The 18,976-nt window shown below is 33.9% G+C and overlaps 3 protein-coding genes and 1 pseudogene across 7 annotated transcripts; 2 read left to right on the forward strand and 2 right to left on the reverse strand.

The window, feature by feature from the left end:
• Window positions 1–1,223: 1,223 nt before the first annotated feature.
• Window positions 1,224–3,566, reverse strand: LOC123217156 (annotated as a pseudogene).
• A 975-nt stretch (window positions 3,567–4,541) lies between these two features.
• Window positions 4,542–10,920, forward strand: LOC123217147. Of its 3 annotated transcripts, none has more exons than XM_044637945.1 (14): window positions 4,542–4,971; window positions 5,341–5,399; window positions 5,756–5,864; window positions 6,029–6,138; window positions 6,359–6,427; window positions 6,578–7,192; window positions 7,731–8,248; window positions 8,447–8,511; window positions 8,933–9,012; window positions 9,149–9,253; window positions 9,422–9,561; window positions 9,658–9,786; window positions 10,133–10,285; window positions 10,361–10,920. In XM_044637945.1, exons 1-14 carry the CDS (start codon window positions 4,815–4,817, stop codon window positions 10,506–10,508), a joined length of 2,457 nt encoding a protein of 818 aa, XP_044493880.1. In that variant the 5' UTR covers window positions 4,542–4,814; the 3' UTR covers window positions 10,509–10,920. The 3 variants fall into 3 exon arrangements, with proteins under 3 accessions (XP_044493880.1, XP_044493879.1, XP_044493881.1); XM_044637944.1 differs by having other exon boundaries at window positions 4,544–4,971; window positions 10,130–10,285; XM_044637946.1 differs by lacking the exon at window positions 5,341–5,399 and having other exon boundaries at window positions 4,839–4,971; window positions 10,130–10,285.
• A 525-nt stretch (window positions 10,921–11,445) lies between these two features.
• On the reverse strand, window positions 11,446–13,779 carry LOC123217149 (pentatricopeptide repeat-containing protein At2g46050, mitochondrial). Its single transcript, XM_044637947.1, has 2 exons — window positions 11,646–13,779; window positions 11,446–11,529 (listed from the first exon to the last, which is right to left on the reverse strand). Exon 1 carries the CDS (start codon window positions 13,575–13,577, stop codon window positions 11,685–11,687), a length of 1,893 nt encoding a protein of 630 aa, XP_044493882.1. The 5' UTR covers window positions 13,578–13,779; the 3' UTR covers window positions 11,446–11,529; window positions 11,646–11,684.
• Window positions 13,780–15,242: 1,463 nt separating this feature from the next.
• LOC123217154 (probable E3 ubiquitin-protein ligase RHB1A) lies at window positions 15,243–18,353 on the forward strand. 3 transcript variants are annotated; one of them, XM_044637953.1, is made up of 6 exons: window positions 16,062–16,181; window positions 16,322–16,505; window positions 16,595–16,644; window positions 16,822–17,188; window positions 17,338–17,447; window positions 17,821–18,353. In XM_044637953.1, exons 3-6 carry the CDS (start codon window positions 16,642–16,644, stop codon window positions 17,848–17,850), a joined length of 510 nt encoding a protein of 169 aa, XP_044493888.1. In that variant the 5' UTR covers window positions 16,062–16,181; window positions 16,322–16,505; window positions 16,595–16,641; the 3' UTR covers window positions 17,851–18,353. The 3 variants fall into 3 exon arrangements, with proteins under 3 accessions (XP_044493887.1, XP_044493888.1, XP_044493886.1); XM_044637952.1 differs by lacking the exons at window positions 16,322–16,505; window positions 16,595–16,644 and adding an exon at window positions 15,243–15,537; XM_044637951.1 differs by having other exon boundaries at window positions 16,322–16,644.
• Window positions 18,354–18,976: the final 623 nt, after the last annotated feature.

The following is an 18,976-nucleotide window of genomic DNA, read 5'->3' on the forward strand; positions in this document are numbered from 1 at the left end:
GCAATTGATGATATTACAAAATGTTTTTAAAATCAAATCAATGATCAAACCAATTATCTTATTGGTTTATGATTTAATTGGTTTAATCAAAAATTGGTTAGTTAAATTTATTATTAAATTATAATAAAATTTTTAAACAATATTAGAGTATCCAATAGATTTTACTTATAAATTTGTAAAAAAAAAAAAGAAATCAATTAGGATACCCAGACTTATAATGATTAAAACACATCATTTATAAGAATTGACAATTATTTACTTGTTTCAATAACATAATTAGATTAAAAAAATATCTTCATCTCATGATAAAAAAATAATAATAATAATTTTGCAAGTCATCATCTATATAAGACATTTTAATGAATTTTATTTTTAAACTTATATTTTTCTTACATACCTTTAAAAATTTATCCAATATAATATAAAATAATCAAATTACTTATAAATAATTAAAATTTCTCAAAATACCCTAAATTTTGGTCAAACTTAGTTTTACTGATTTTGACCAGTTCATCCAATTCACCTAATTTTAATCGAGTTTACCTTAATCAACAAATAAATCACTTTTTAATATTAATCAGACTTGACTTAGAATTAATTTCCTATTCAATTGGTTAAATCAACTGATCTAATTGAATTTTCAAAACAATGATATTAAAACTAGTCATTTTCAACTTTCGACAGGCTTTCGTGGTGTCCTAAAAGGGAAAAGGAGGACATATTAAGAGTTCTACAAATTAATAAATTTATTATTGTTTTTCATCACATATTTATAAGATAACAATAAAACTATCCATATAAACAATATATATAATTTTATACACAAACAATAACATGTCATTAGATAATTAAGTATTATTTTATCTCTAATTCAAAACTGTCTAATCACATAGTAATATCTTATTATTTGAATATCAAATTATACATGTTATTTATACATATAACACAACTCATGAGATAATGTGACTGAATTTCACTTCTTTAATATCAAAACTAATCATTTATAAATTAAGTAATATTATATACACAATTCTTGTATATAATTTTATGCACAAACAATGACATGTCATTATATAATTCGATAATTAAAAATTAAAGATAAAATAATACATAATTATTTAATAATATATTATTATTTATATATTAAATTATGTACATAATTTTATTGTTATAAATTACTTGACTACTTCAAGTTCACTCTTGTGCGGGTGCGCACGCGCGTGTGTGTGGGTAATCACAATCACCACCTTATATTCAAATAAGTAGCTTAGAATTGCTTAAAATAATGCATTGTATTAACAGATAACACCAATATTCCATCTTATAAAATAAAGCTCACATTAACGCCATTAAAAAATAAAGAATAATTTCACCACCTTGATACTAGAAACCTGAGAATCCTCAAGCATATAAAAAATGGGTAAGCTTGAACGCCAATTTCACTTCAAGACACTGCAAAAAGCATCGATTATTATTATTGACGCATGAAAATTGAAAAAACATTTTATGTCAACTAATGTCTAACTAAACTACAGCCAAATTTAAAATTATATACAAAACAGTCGAATGAATAATTTAAGGAAATTAATTACTTGTTCAAACAGGCTGAAATGCGTAAGTTTATACACAAGAGGATGATATCAATGCAAAAGTAGCGGCTGGACCTCAACTGAAATAAAATCAACAAACAAAATCAAACCAGAAACGACATAGAAGAAGAGGATGAAGGAATGGCCCAGTTAATATATGGATAAATAACTGGACTCAATAAGCTTACCTGGTTTACAGTATCCTTGAGCCTCACATCGGTACTTTTCAGCTCAGGGGTAGCCCTGTCAACCTGAACGATTTTGAATAATACCAATTAGCTTTGTCAAGTCCCTTCAAACAGAATACTCAGTTGAACATAAAGATCATTAAAAAATAAAATAAAAGTAGTATCCATCAATGAATTACTAAGTTAATGAGTAACTAGGAATTTCACAACTTCAGTTCAGCCCCTTTACGTGCTAATTTCTTTTGTTTTGTAAAAAGTATTCTAGGAAATTGAAGTTAACATCGTAAGTTCATGACAATGCAGTCAATAGCATTTAAAAGAGTGGCATTGTTATGATCCCATGACAGATTAGGAAGCATAACGGAAGTGGGTATGATTAAAGCAACGGGGAAGAATCGCCTTTTCACCTATTTCATTTCATCCATCAGATGCAATTGTCTGTCCAATTCCTGCCAAAACAACAATCAAGAAAATAACAGTTGATTCCACCACTTTTACACCACAAATTACTGAAGAAATATATATTCACAAACAACCATCCAACCTTACCTCATTCATGTCATGTGCCATATTTTTCAATGTGTCCAATCCTTCAGTTGTAACTTCTAAACCGTCATCCTGCATAAATTCAAATTCACACCATTCAACTCATTAATCATTATCAAAAACTCTTACAAATTTCCTTATCCATAATATCCCAAAAATTTCTACTAATACAAATAGACTTGCCTGTTTCATCCTCCGCATTTCATACTCTTGCCTGAATTGGTTTGACTAAAATTATTTCATCAAACAATTTACAAAATTTTATACATAAACAATGACATATTTTCATGTAATTATGTAGTTTTAAATTAGAGATAAAACGATACTTAACCACATAGTGATATATCATTGTATATATAAGTAACAGTATTTTTCAAATTTCCCATATCACATTATTCAAGTTAAAACTTTAGAGATAAAAAACAGTTTAATAATAGAGCACGCATCCGTATTCTTTCATTCTCCAAAGATCCCCAGAACCTGCTTTAATAGATATCTTTAACCTTCCTCATTAATTAATACCTGAATATGAATCAATTTAAATACCTGCATAGACTTGCCCCAGCATCATTTTGTTTGGCTGCAGTTGTTGATCCATCATGTATCGCTTCAATCCTTTCTTTCAGTGCGGCTACTAAATCAGTTCGAGTCTGAATCTCTTCCTTTGAAAGCCCTTTGACCTACTTCAAACACATTCAGTGATTCGTCAAATACGCAACCATTGACAAAACCGATATTATGCTTTTACAATTCACAGTGTAAATTAAGTTTTTGACTTTTTTTAAAAGCAAGTCCCTGTAACTTCGGGACTTCTTCAAGCGACTTAGCTTTCCTTCTCCTAATCTCCGCGTTTATGGCAACTGCCGTCGCCCAATTACTCTCCGTCGCGACCGCCTCCGATTTCTTTAAAAAATGATTAGAAATTAAAATGATTTAAAATATAGTAAATTAAAATTTAAAAATAAAGTACTTGGAGAGCAGCATTGAGTTCAGCTTCTATGACCCCGTATAAGCGAGCGAAATCATCCTCGCCAGCAACGTTGCTGGTTTTCTGCTTGTCGGCATCGTACTTTTCATATTTCTTGCAAATCGCATCAACTCTGGTGATCAAATCTGTCAGTCATATTTTTTTTCTTTTGAATGAAGGTGTGAGGTTAGGATTTTCGAGCTAACTAAGTTGAAGAGAAGGCAGAAGACGAAGGCGACAATGTCGTAGAGACGGAGACGGCAGAGCCAAGGGAAAAAGGAGTTTTTCTTGATTATTTTTGTGTTTCAATGCTTAACTTTATATGATAACCGTTTGTTCTGCCACGTGGATATTTAAACCTTAGTGGGGCCCATTAGTAACATATCAGACTAGACGTTATGCGACTTTGCATTTGACAGGAGAGAAAGCAGGCAGATACTATTCGATTATTATTTTTATTATTATTATTTAGGGATTAAAAATTCCACTTTTTTAATTATTCCGAAAAAGAAATTTACCCTTTAGCCCCCACCCCTTCCACCCAACTCTTGTTCATCCTTCCTATTTAATTTACCACAACTTCCCAATAATATTTCGCAAACATGCCTCACAATTGATGTTCATATCAAAATTAATTTTCAATTATGTTGTTTTTTACAAGTTCCAATTGGCCATCTCACTGAAATTCAGTGTAATATACTCACTCTATCATCTTGATTCAATAAATCTTAGTATTATATTTATTATCATAAAAATATAAAATATATATTTTTAAATACTTTAAATTATGAAAATAATACTATGTATAATAAATATTAATTTAAATATTAATAATAATATATTGATATATAATTAGATGTTGCATAATACATGATTATAATGGAAATACATAGTACACGTCATGATATTTATGTACTTTTTAGTAATTATGCATATTTAAAAAAATGGAAACTAAAATTGCATTATAATCAAAAAGATATTTTATTCTTACGAAAGGCAGAACAAGGGGGAAGAAGGTGAAGTATGTGTATGTATATATTTATATAATAAAATTATGTGTATCTATTTTAGATACACAAATATATACATATTTATATGTGTCATCATATGATTAGATGATTTTGAATTAAGAATAAAACAATAACCAATCATATGATAATACATATAAATACATATATATTTATGTATCTAAAATAAACACACATAGTATTATTCATATTTATATATTCCCACTTGGATGATGGCGGCGGCCATCAATTCATAACCCAGTCGTTCGAAGGGGAACGGGCGTGAGCTCGCGTTTTCTTCAATGGCGCGTGGTTTTTGCAATCTTCAGTTCCTTCGATTCGACTCGATCACCGTCCACCTGCTTGACCAACACAGGTCAACCGTAGCAAATATTCTCAATTATTTTATAAAACAAGAAAGACCTCTCTTTCCTTAAGTCACTGTACTAATCAAACTTTTACTAGGAGCCATATCTTTTTATCTTTTGTTCCACGAGAATCGACCCAAAAATTAGAAATGGTGGAGAATTTGATTCTCTACCATTGTTCTTATCTGATTCTCAGTCTTTTGTTGATTTTTTCCTCTTCCACTAGTCGCTGTTATACTTTCTCTGTATCCAGTTTTAGATACCCTGAAACCCGGCTCAAACCATTTGATTCGCGTTATATCAGATGTATGTCAAATTTTATTTATTTATATCAAATTATTTCTTTATTCATGGCGTTAATTCTGATTGTTTTGGTTACTTTTCTTCTTTAATAATTGCGTTTGCTGATGTTTGTACTACAAGTATCACTCTTTGAAGTTTTGCCCATCAAAACTACGTATTTGTTGCAGAATCAGTTAAAAATGTCAGCTTTTGCGTTGAGTTTGGGGATTAATTGATTTTGAGTAATAGTTAATTATGAGCATGTTTCTGTTGTGTCCCAACTCCCAATTATTATTTTCTCTTATGTTGTCTTATAAGAGCTAATATTACTTTTCTTTCTTATCTATTATCACGGCTAATATCTAACTGGTTTGGTGTTGTGCCTTGTTCAAGTTGATTTGCCACCATGGTTCTCGTCATTGTCTATACAGTTGGAATCAAACGTAGACCTTGTAAGTTGCATATCTTTGTTTGAAGAAAGTGAGTTTTTTAGCATAAGAGATGCTGTTCAGGCCTATTTACTGAATTTGACTTTTTTCAGACCCCAGTTACTTGAATTTGATATTCTTTAATTTACAAGCCCTTTTAGAACAATTTGGAAAAGAATAAGCATAGTTGATGCTTTGATTGAGTGAAAGATTATATTTGAAGTTATTTTTGTCTTGATATTTTCTTTTGCCTCAAGAAAGCTTGTTGACTTGAACCTGACAATAAGTCGACGTGAAAAACTTTCTCATATCACTTTAACATTCTGTTCCATACTGATTTATCTGCTTTTCTGTTAGCTTACGGTTTAACCTTTTTGCAGGATATCAAAAGGATAGCAAAAGTCCCCTTAAGTGCTCTGCCATTGATCTGCTTGAGAGATGGTAGTCTCCCCCTGCCAGATGTCTCAGAGACTACTCTAAATGGTTTAGGTATGATGTGTGTCAGCTGAGCTTAGAAATCCCCATCTGCGTTTTGACTTAATTTACTGTTGATTGGTGTAGGAAGACCCAACCCACCTGTGTGCAACTTTGTTGTGTCCAATATGACAGATTAATAATTTCAATTACCTTTAGAAAAATTTCTTCGTTTGCAGTGTTAGGTGCTCTCTCTAATGGATCTTCCAAGGGATTACAAAATCTTGAGAATGTGGAACAGTGTTTTCCAATGCAGAAAAATATATCAGTGAAGTTGACAAATGAGCAGGTCTGTTTTTAATTACTTTTGCTAAATAGATTTCTTCTAATACGAGAGTAGAACTTCTCCCTGAATTTTTATTTGCATATGCAAGTTTTACTTTTTGTCTCCATAACCTCTGGATAATAAGGTGGCACATGGTTTATTACACAAACACTATTGTAATTGCTCTCTCTAAAATTGTTGTCTGTTAACAATAGTTGACAACACTTAAATGGCTTTTATTCAGATACCTTCAGGAGTTTGGTATCTTGGTCTTTTCAATGGTGTTGGAGATACAAGGACGCAATCAAAGATGGTATAATTATTGTCACTAGTTTTTATTTCCTATTACTTGTTGGATTAAGTTATTTATCCTCTTTGTTAAAGGGATATTGATTCCACAAATTCCTGAATCTTGCAAACATTTCTGAGAACTGAGGTTGCAGCTAATTCTCTGGTACTGCAGATTGTTCGGGGTCTGTCACACTCTTTCATTGTCAACATTAGTGTAGAAGGATGTACAACCTCAACAATATGGGGCCAGTTCTGCAACCAGACAGTCAACTCTCTATTTTGTGTTCAGTCTAACAGTTATAATCTTACTGGAAACATTTCTGATAGTGAGGTGAACAATAGGACAACTGTAAATGTGGTTTCTTGCAGAAACTCTTTTAACACTCTTTGCCATGGAATTGGTGAAACTAATGTCTACTCCTTGGATGTCGTTGGAATCACAGAACAATTAACCATTATGGCTATGAATGTCAGGTTCAATATGACACCTTCAAATAACACAGTAAATGTTACTGGAACTAGCATGATGTGTTTTGCTCGTCATGGTGCACTGCCTTCGGCAACTTTATATGATTTTTCAGCTGATATACATCAAGACCCATTGACTATTCCGTCACCTAAGGTTGGTCGCTGGTATATTACTGTTATACCTGTTAATCTTTCAAAAGAAATTGGAGATATTCATGATATTTATGCACAAGTTTGCTATTCTTTGGAATGGCAAGTACTTGAATGTCCCATGGGGAAGGCCGGACCGAATTGTACATGGGAAAGATATAATCTTCAGGTGAGATTGTGTACCTTGCACCTCTAAAGCTCTTCTTTCTAATATTATGTTGAGCTTTATGATTAAGAATAAATTTTGACTTGTCACAGATATATATATATATATATATGGGTATTTTGATAAGGTGACAATTAGATTTTGGGCTTAGGATGCAAGTGCAGTTTCATGTTTTGCTTGCCAAATTGCATTGTTGTGTACATGAATTTAAGCAAGTGTCTCCATGATCCCTTTGCTGGATGAATAGGGAATTCATCTTTTGGGGGCTTGAGTTTAAATCATAATTTGGCTTGTAACGTGCAAAGTAAATTATTAAAGGACAGGCTTATTATATATCAAGAATATGATACCATGTAGATTTCAACTTTGAAGATTACTCTATCCTGCATTTTGCATTACATAAATGTAGGGATATTTATATGATTTACATGTCAATGTTTACATTATATATAGAATACCTTTTGTCATGTGTTAATTCTGTTGATGCTTGAGAAATTTATCCAAAGTAATTTGTTGACTCGCTGAAAATGGTTGTTTCCAGACAGGAATCAGGAGGTCATACCTGTTTGAATCCAGTTATAGACCTGTCAGTGGAAAAGTCCCCACAGATTCTGCTGATTTTCCTCTTGAACCTCTTTTAAGCAACTCTTCTTATGGAGAATCAGATGATATTTGGACTTATTTTCTCATGGATGTTCCTGTGGGGGCAGCTGGAGGAAATGTCCACATCCAACTGGAATCAGATACAGAGATAACATATGAAATATATGCTAAATTTGGAGGATTACCATCTCTTCAGAGCTGGGACTATTACTATGCAAACAGAACAAAGAGCAGTACTGGTTCTACGTTCTTCAAGTTGTATAATTCAAGTGAAGTAAAGGTTGATTTTTATATCTTATATGCTAGAGAAGGAACTTGGGGTTTTGGAATAAGAAATGTCAATAAGTCTATTAGTGAGACTATCATGTCTATTTCCCTTGAAAGATGCCCTAGAAGATGCTCAGATCATGGGCACTGCAGATATGCTTTTGATGCAAGTGGATTGACATCATACAGGTTTTTATATACAGTTCTCCCCTTATTCATATATTTTTAAAATTTCTTTTATTTCTTATATATGGTCTTCTGTTTTTATAATGAATTTACCCCCAAGTGTTTTAGTTGGAACTTTGATAAGTGCATACAAGAGCTTATTAGTGTATTCGTTTTTAGCTTTCTGTGACTTTTTTAATTGTTCTTTTTCTTTTTTTACAGCTACTGCTCGTGTGATCGTGACCATGGAGGCTTTGACTGCAGTGTTGAAATTGTGTCTCGTCAACGTAAATGTTGCTTTGAAGTTAAATTTAAAGGAAAAAAATCATTTAGTCTCTGATATACACTGATGCTTATGTTATTTAGAAGGCTATCAAAGTGTTTTTCTTTTGTCAGTGATATCCTAACTGTCCATCTAATAGTAAGCTAGCCCTTGCACTTCATATAAAAACAATGATCTGGAAATTCATGTTTGTCTTAAGGAGCTGTAGATCTCTGAATTAGTTGAGAAGATGGTGAAAAGCTGGAAGTCATGGCCAATATATTTGCTGTGTCTTGCAACAGTCTATGTTCTTTTTGTACCACACTCTACCGATGAGATAATAATTTTAGTTTTTCATGACTATGCATATGTGATGAATGCAAGAGACTTAGCATTATGCTAATAGCATGTTCTTTACCTAATCCACCAGCTGAAAACTGATGTAGGGCACATATGGCAATCGATTTCTCTCATTGCATCAAATGCTGCTGCTCTACTTCCTGCCTATCTTGCTCTTCGACGGAAGGTTAAGTTCTTTTTTCTGGTACACTTATTTGTATATCTTCTGGACAAGACAAGACATATAGCTAAGTTTAACTTGAGCTTTGTGATCCATCGAATAATTTTCCTATTGCCTAAAGGACAATTAATTCTCTGTGCAGGCATTTGCAGAATGGGTACTCTTCACATCTAGTGGTATTTCAAGTGGATTATATCATGCATGTGATGTTGGCACCTGGTGTGCATTATCCTATAATGTCTTACAGGTATGAATAATTCTATAATTGTCTCTTTTTTTCTCTTTTGGACAATTGGTGTCTTTGACATCTTGAGATATATTGGCTAATAACAGAAATATCCTTCCCATACGGATACACGCATGCTTCATAAGCTTATTTGTTTGAGATGTTAAGGCTCACTGGCATTTCTTTCAGTTTATGGACTTCTGGCTCTCTTTCATGGCTGTGGTGAGCACTTTTGTGTATCTAACCACTTTTGATGAAGCTTTTAAAAGGACAATTCACACAGCAGTAGCTATCCTTACGGCACTTGTGGCTATTACAAAGGCAACGAGGTATATTGAACCAGTAGATATGGTTCAAATATGTTGAAAGCAGGTCGTTCTTTCTAGGTGATCACAGCAGGCATTTAACCATGCTAAACTCTGCAGGTCTTCCAATATTATTCTTGTGCTATCGATTGGGACACTTGTTCTTCTTCTTGGATGGGTGGTGGAGCTCTCTACTAAGTTTAGGTCGTTTTCCTTTTCAATTGAATTTTTTAGGAGCTTGCTGGGCAGGTAACTTATTTTCTTTTTCATACCAATCCTGAACTTTTATTCATGTAACTTGATATTGGCTCATCATGCGATTAAAATAAAATGAACATGTCAGGATTGCTAAAATTTTTCTTTTTAATTTTTCAAGCATATTTCAATCAAGTTGAATTTTATACAAATATAATTTCTAAAATGCATTGCTGCTTTTTGGGTGATCTAGGCATCCTGATGCAGTATTTCTGATTTTTGTGATTGGGTATTATGACAGAGTCAAGCTAATTATTTTGCTCATGAGATTATACCTGTATGATATACAGGACAGTAGGCCAAATGAAATTGATTTTTTTTTTTTAATTCTTAACAGTAGGCAGCAAACTGTTACACAAAGGCTTCGTGATTTGATCAAGACATTATTGCGACAGTTCCAATGGGCATTTGTACTAGCAGGTTTTGCAGCACTAGCAATGGCAGCAATAAGTTGGAATTTAGAAAGCAGTGAAAATTACTGGATTTGGCATAGGTATGATGAATTCATTAGTCTCTCATCTCTGTCTCCCTCTTTCCCTCATATTTGTTGTTTTAAATGGTTTTGTAGCGTTTGGCATGTCACCATATACACATCTTCCTTCTTCTTCCTTTGTTCAAAAGTCGATAACGTAAACAGTGAGAATCAAACGCCAGTAGAGGGAAGCTATGAGTTAACCCGCCAGGATTCAATCCCAAGAGATGATGGGACGGAATGAAGAGGCAGAAAGTTTCGCAGATTTAGCTCCTAGAAAAACCAAAAAAAAGTGATTTCTTTAGGCATGCAGGGAAAAAAATCATTTAGCTGCATAGACCAGTAAAATTGTTTGATCTGAAGAAGAGACAGTTTAAAACACCTCAACAGAAGCAATTTGTTGTGGGTTCTTGATAATGTAAGTTTTCTTAATTTTTTAGGGGGTTGGTGATCATTTACATTCATATTTATACACATATAGCTAGGAGAAAGAAGGAAGGCGCTGGCAAGACATAGAAAAGTTGTTCTTAAGCTTTAGGTGCAGAGGAGAACGTTAAGTGCAAAGATAAGGTCTTTCAATTGTATCTTGTAAAGGGTTTTTGTTGTAATTATAACATCCTTCATGCATCATAATGGGAAAAACTTGAGATTTGATAGCTGAGATTGCTTTAAACCTTCAAGAGAAAGATTGAATAGTTTTTTCTTGGTCATTTGGACAGACGTGGAGGCGTAGGTTATGCCCAAGAAATGAAGAAGATGTTGCAACCAAAACTTGTCTCAAGAGTCAGTTGACAAAAAGACAAATTAAAACAGTGTGTTCACATCCTTCTCCTGGAAGTTATTGCCTTCCTTTCGCTACACGATTTTCAATTGGTTGGTTTGAGAGAAGCCCGTGTGTTTCTTGATCTTCAAGTATTTGCACGCCTTGATGCAAGCTGAATGTACCTCACCAAAATGGCTATTTAAACCTCTGGATCTATTCTTGCACTGCCATTTCCTACTCATTTTACTTTTGTTGAAGCATTCCTGTGGGAATAAGAGGGTTGTAAACAAATGTCTGAAGCTGAAAGCTCTCTGTATTTCTTATGGATGCTCCATGGGATCTCTGCACACCTTCTCATGCTTGGCTCATTCTATCTGCATGGAGCCAGGCATTGCAATGCTAGTTCAAGAATTTTTTCAAGGGCTAAGTTGTTTGCATCAGTTTGTTCTAGCATTGGGTCCAATGTTGAAACGGCATCTCCATCTGTGAAATTCTTCATCGCCTGCATTTACAAAAGAATAACTCTCAACAAATAATTTCTCCATCCAACTCGGCCGATTGTGTGTTGATGCGTTATTATTTACATGAAACAAGTAACAGAAGAAGAGAAAATCATACCCAATTTGCAGCATCCTCTGCCTGAATTCCCTTCTAGGTTCAATTAAGCGGCTGCCTGAGACTATTTGAACTAGCACTCTCCATCCAGCTACAACCTGGAACTTTATAGTTACAATTGTCCCTCATCTTTTTGCGCACTCTCACCACATCAGACCAATACCCTTCTGAGGCATACAAGTTAGATACAAGAGTGTAATTCACAGGCTTGTCAGGTTCCAAGTGAAACAGCTTCTCTGCAGCCCATTTTGCTAATCCTGCTTCTCCATAAACTCTGCATGCCCCGATGAATGCTCCGAGAGTATCAGATCTAGGTTCAATGGGCATTGATGCCAATATATCATAAGCTTCATGCAGCAGACCGGCTCGAGCAAGGTGGTCAATGAGACAAGTGTAATGCTCTGAATCTGGCATAATTTGATAGTCATTGATCATCAAATTAAAGTAATGCAGACCCTCATTGACTAGCCCACCATGGCTACAGGCAGAAAGAACTCCTAAAAATGCAATTTTATCTGGCCTTATACCACTAGATAACATCCTCTCAAAAATCGCAATACTTTCTCCAGAAAGGCCGTGGAATGCAGTTGCACCAATCATTGAAGTCCATGTAACAAGATCGGGGTCTGCAACTGAACTAAAGCATTTAAATGCACTAGCAATGCTACCACATTTGGAGTATGCCTTTATCAAAGCATTTCCAACAGACAGGAAAGCTTGAAATCCATATTTAACCACATAAGCATGAACTTGCATGGTTTCGCAAATGATAGATAAATCGCCACATGAGCTAAGAATGCTAGCCAAGGTAAGATCATCTGGGTAAAAGTTTCTTCGAAACATATCTCTGAGAAGTCTCATAGCCTCCTTTCCATCTCCATGTTTACCATAACCTACGATCATAGTATTCCATGAAACAAGATTTTTAGTTGTCATAGCATCAAAAACTCTACCAGCATCATCTATATTTCCACTCTTGGCATACATATCAACGAGTGCACTAGCCACTGAAACATCTGAATCAAATAACTGTTTGATTATTAGGCCATGAATTTGCCTCCCCAATTCAGAAGATCCCAATGTCCCACATGCATTGAGCAAACTAGAAAATGTAAATTCATCCCCGTTCTGGCCTTCCAAAAGCATCAAGTCAAATACCCGAAAAGCCTCAGCTGTCAAGCAGTTCAAGGCATAGCAAGACACCATCACATTCCACAACACTAAGTCTCTACACACAACTTCATTAAAAACCCGCCTCGCATCTTCAACTGAACCACATTTCCCATACAAATCAACAAGAGCACTGCTAACAAAACAATTCAAATCAAAACCCAATTTCAGTATAAAGCAATGCAATTGCCAACCCATCTCGATATCATCAATTTCCACACACGCACGAAGCAACCCATTAAACGTTATCTGATCTAAACCCACCTTGCATAACAACATTCTCTTGAAGTAACGAATACCCAGATGCGGACTTGACTTGAACTTAAAATCACAACCAAGAACCCCACAAATTACTGTATTCCATGTCACAACATTCTTCACAAGCATTTCATCAAACAATTTCTCTGTATCATCAAACTTATTGCACTTAACATAAACATGCAATATCTGATTTTGCAAGGACAATTTGTTGTGTAGTCCTAACTTTATTGTGTGTGCATGTGTTTGTTTTCCTTTCTGAAGAAAACGAAATTTGGGCCAGCTGGCTGAGACCTTGAGGGCATGAGAGCAAAAAGAATGGTCTGAATGGAAATCTTTGAAGTGGGTTAATTCCAGAATCGGCTTTGAGGTAGTGGGTAGAGTCGCGAGAAGAGATGGATAATGTTTTGACTGCTCTGTGAAAGCTGAAGAGAGGTTTGGTGAGCCTGATAACTGTCGTTTGAAATGAAGGGAGGAGACTGAAGAAGCGCGGCATTTGGAGAGCATAAGATGATAAACACGGGGAAATGACAATTAAAACACATTCAATACTCCAATCAAGCAGAAGCACTGATTTTAATTGTATAACTATGAGTCTTCCTCAATCTCCTTTAAATAAAAGAGTCCCCATTTTAAACTAAAACCATTTCACATCCCTGGTTCAATCGAAAAATGTTTAACACACATACATAGAGGTGTTAAATAGATTAGGTGGCTCGTTAAAGATCCATGACGGTATGACCTTAACACAATTCGACATACGGATCTAACAAACGTATCAAAATCAGCATGACACTATTTGATCCAATTTACTATCACCTCTTAAATTAACTAATATTTTAATTATTCCACTTTTAAAACCTTGTAAGTAAGTTTTTTGACATGGGCTAAATCTAGGGTGGGAATAAGTCTTTTGGCCTTAATGTTATGTTAACAATATTAAATTTTGGACCCAAAAAAAAATATATGTTTAATGAGTTAAAAATATTTTTAAATTAATTTTTAGGTAAGAAAATGATAACAATAATAAAATAAATAGAAATATAAAAGGAAGTGTCATGGTTCGCATTATACAATATGCAATGAAACATTACAGTGGATATAGATATTTGTATTGACAATTCAATTGAATTATCAATCGAGGAGTAAATTACCTTTTCCCACCTAAAATTTAGCCTAAGACTCCTTCACGCCCTAATGATGACGCATTACACATTTTTACCTAAAAGAATCCAGATATAGTGTCAAAGAATTAAATTAAGAATAAAACTATGTGTATTTATTTTTTATATATAAATATGTACATATTAATATGTGTCATCATATGATTGAGTAATTTTAAATTGAAAATAAAGTAATATTCAATCATGTAATAATATATATAAATATATGTATAATTATATATCCAAAATGAATATACATAATATTACACTTAAATTAATATATTATCATTACTATTTTACTTTTCAAAATTATAATATCACTTCAATTTAATAAAAAAATTTTAAAATTTCCATTTAATATCATATTTTATTATACACTTTTTTTTAAATATCTTTTTACCTCTTTACATTTTACTCTTGCCTTTTTTAACCTTTCACTGTTAGGAATTTCATTTGACTCCAACATCCAACAATTTTTCCTTTTTCAACTCCATATGATATTGAATTTAATTTCTATCATTTCATCCCACCGATCTTATATTGGACGTTGAAAACATAATCGACGATTTTGCCTTCCACACCCATGGATCTTTGCCCTCTATGCACCCTTTGACATTGGCTTCACTAATGCTGAAAGCAAAAAATACAATAATGTTTGAAACTCCATCCAATTTTAATATCTTATCTTATTTCTCAATTCTTCACCAATAAGTAACAATAATGAGAAAGAAAAGAACTTTTTTAATATTGAAAGCTTTGAATTCGTCATTAACTAAAAGAAATGATAGATATTTGTAAGTGGCGAAAGTGGTTGTCTAGAGTTACGTTTTTTTTTTTTTTCAAAATTCATGGACAATTAAATAACTATTTTACTTGTCCCATTTATTCTTTAATCTAGTGGGAATGTGGATAGATGAAGAGGAAGGAAAAGTGTTTATCGGGTAGACCTTTGGTGGGAACTTGTCATTTTCTCAAAACAATGTACTATCCCAGTTGGCCATTATCGAGGATGATATAAGCAATAGGGAGCCGCCTCTGTATTATCTATGTTCGTTCAATTAAAAATATCTAATACACTTCTAATTTTCAACAAAACCCTAATTAATCATCTGTATATGACGTGAAAGAAAGACAGAGATATGAGTGGAGCGCAAAATGTGAAAGAAAGAATATAACACCACCACCATCACAATAGAAGAATAAAAAAAAACCCCTCAAAATCTCACCCTTTTCCTTCTTTTCATCGACCACCCTTACTGTGTCTCTGTCTCTCGTTCTGCCCTTACAATTCCCTGTGCCAGGAGGTAAGCTTGCATAGTTTTTATGTTAACTTTTAAGATAATGATTGATTGAATTGGTTATCGTTTGCATCTCACTTACCTTTCTGATTAGGGTTTTTGTTTTTGTTTTTTTTACTTTATTAATTTTGATTTTTGGTTTCTTAATATGGGTTTAAACCATCTTCAGGTTTTTTTTTTTTTGGTTCTGGATTTTCATGTGACTTAAAATTTTTCGTTTTTGTTTTTTTATTATATTAATTATTGTATTTATTTACTGCTTTAAAATTTTGTAATCTAAGCTAAATTATGGTAATTCAAATTGTTAGAATCATAAATTAGAAAGGCTGTTTGAGTTATCTGGAAATCCTTGGCTTACTTGTTCGCTTTTTCTCATTGCGGTATACTATTTTATCTTTCCGGATATATTTTTGGTAGTAAATTAATATAAATTGAGTTACTAGCTTGTTCATACTTTTTATTATCATATTGCTAACTTTTCTTTATTTTAAGCTCAGTAGTATTTGACTTTTCCCGATGCTGAATGACAGGAAAATAATGTACCAACCACTGCCTGTATTGGGTGGGTAACAGAATTAATTGCAGGGATGGGAGGCTGTTGTTGTTCTTCCAGGAAACCTCATCTACATGGAACACCTGTATACTACTATGTTAGTAATGGTTTCTCTCCAATTGCATGTCTTTTGGATTTTAATCTACTCACTTTCTTTTGTCATGCTTTATTTGTCTTTGTTGCTGATACTTTTTAATAGCTGATGTTAATATTGACTAGTTGTTTTCTGCTGTTCAGTTTGCATTTGGATTGGATATTGGAGAATTGTAAATTTACATCTCCAACCAGACTGCTCTTGTGGTCTACAGACTTTTAAAAAAAAAAATTATATATGAATATGTTTATTTTACAAATTAAGTGTTACAATTATTATTAGGATTTTGTTTTGATTGGAGTATTTGAAGTCTGAGCTAGAGGAATGGTAAGTGTGACATTAATAGATTTTATGAGGAGTTGAGATGAAAATATGGGGGGCTGTTGTTTTAATCTTAAATGTTTTTTCTTGGGAAGGGATTTCGGGTGTGTCCTGTGGGGAAGCCACTGACGGAAGAAGACACATGGTATAAAAAATTTCGCCTCTTTTCTGCCCTACAAGACAATGCCATAGTTGATGGCTGGTGATGTTATGTGAATGTGCTTTTAAGCGGAAATTTCTATCAGCTTACTATTGTCAGCAACTGGCTCATTAGTATTTTTCTGGTCCATTCTTGTTGAACTTAAAGAACTCATTTATGCAGTATCCACCAGCCTTGGAAGAGCAGGAGTCCTTAACATCTCCCAGTGGCGGAGGCTCTGCCTTTACAGGAGGACTCCTGGTTGATTTTCATCTGGAAGGATCAACACCTGACACTTTCCGGCCCCCTCCTGCACCTTTGCCATATGATGTTGTTTTCGGATGTCCACCATCAACAGATTCAGAGTCAGTTAAAGAAACTATTAGTTGCGGTAGTTTTGAAACATTACCCACATGTGAAGATCTTGAAGAATTAGACTTAAAAAATCAAGCTAGTTCTTTGCTTGTCTCACCAAGGAAATCAGAAGTTGCGAAATTAAATGAATCCATGGTGGCGGAAGAAGATGACACCTGTCCCATTTGTCTTGAAGGTGCAGTATTATCAATTTTTGAGGCATTAATTTCTTATCCTCTGTATTACTATCAGTTTTGTGCGGTAAAATAATTCTGGTACTGCATTGCTCTACTATTTTAGCATTTCATTCTATTGTTTCATTTTTGTTGGTACTTCCCCTTGCAGAATATGATACAGAGAATCCGAAACTTATCACTAAATGTGAACATCATTTTCACCTCTCATGCATTTTGGAGTGGAAAGAAAGAAGTGACTCCTGCCCCATCTGTGATCAGGTTTGCCTTATGAAATTAATTGAATATGCAATAATTAGATTGAATGTTTCATTTCCTTGTAAATTATCTTGTAAAGTGATGTCTGGTTCTTCTGAAATGATGCCTTTTCTACTCCTGTAAAATTCATGCACACTGCATGAGTCTTTTACCTGAGAAGTAGACAACATTTGATACCATGATACCTGTACTTTCTATTGAATGTACAGGTAAGCTGGCTAGATTTATGGTGTTATTAGTTGATGACTGCTTAAGTGCGTGCAACTATCTTTTAGAGGAACCAAACTTATCACTGGGCTTTTATTTACATGTTATGCACCACATATGCCTTTAAACCTGAAACTATTGAAAGGGTTATGTGTTCTTATTGTCACAGGAAATGATATTCGATCGCACCTTTGATTAGTAGCTCCAAGTTTCTTTGGATGTAGAAGTTTCTTTTCTGTTTGAAATGATTGCTACAGTTCCACTTCGATCCATGGCTGGTTGGCAAATAGTGCTGATGGATCCTATTTCATTTGGATTGTAATTATTTTGGAGGTTGAACTGTTTCGAGATGTCATTTATTTGGTGGGTCAATCCAAAGTAGAGAAAGAAAGTTATGATCCAGCGTCGTGGCAGGTTTCTTCTTCTTTATACCCCTTTTCACTGGTTGACTTGAGGTAAAAGAATGATGTGAGCTGCACTGTTGTTGGGGTAAATCAGATATACTTCATTTTCAAAACACAGAAATGGTCAGGTGCCCTTTCATGTGTGTTGTCAGTGTTGATAAAAGTTCTATTGTAAAGTGTTCTTCCTCATACTCATCTTTTTCTGAAATTCTTTGCATGTATTATTCTCCATATGTGTGCTCATTGCTGCTGCATTTGTAAATCACATTTGTTTAAAATTTTGATGGGTTTGACACAAGGCCTCCTATCCATGTTAAATCATATGATATATTAAATGTTTTTGTATTGTTTAGCCAATACACTGCATTGAGTTCACCCTCTGGAAATGCCCAACTAATTTAGTTCCTTTAAAGAAGAAACTTACACTGGTTTCTCATTAGCATGTGTGATATAAGCTTATTTTCTTTCATGTGAAAATAACTCATTTTCCCCTGCAGATTTTCTTCAATTTCCCCCATTCCCCAATCTTCCACACCCCCCTCCACCACCACCCCCCCACCCCCCCCAAAAGCAGTCTTTTTGGTTAACTTAAGTATTCATTTATTTTCCTCTTACTGTGTAAGCCTATGACTTGATATCTTCGTAGACTTTGCAAGAGGTCAATGAAAAGCAAGGATGGTGCTACATCAAGAACGTGGATGAAGTTTGTGTTCTATTAAAATCTGAAATGGGTAAGTGATGAAAAACCTCTCGGTGGAAGGCAATTTCAGTAAGAATTTTGGTATTGCAAAACCTGTGGCCTGATGCCCAATTAGTGTGAAAAGCTAACAGAAACATACCAGGTAGTTGCTATCTATACCTTTTGAATAAGTTCAGCCAACAGTTACTGTGTCTACTAAAAAAAGGGGCAAAATCTCGATT

This window comes from Mangifera indica, chromosome 5, assembly GCF_011075055.1.
Source record: "Mangifera indica cultivar Alphonso chromosome 5, CATAS_Mindica_2.1, whole genome shotgun sequence".
Lineage (NCBI taxonomy): Eukaryota > Viridiplantae > Streptophyta > Magnoliopsida > Sapindales > Anacardiaceae > Mangifera > Mangifera indica.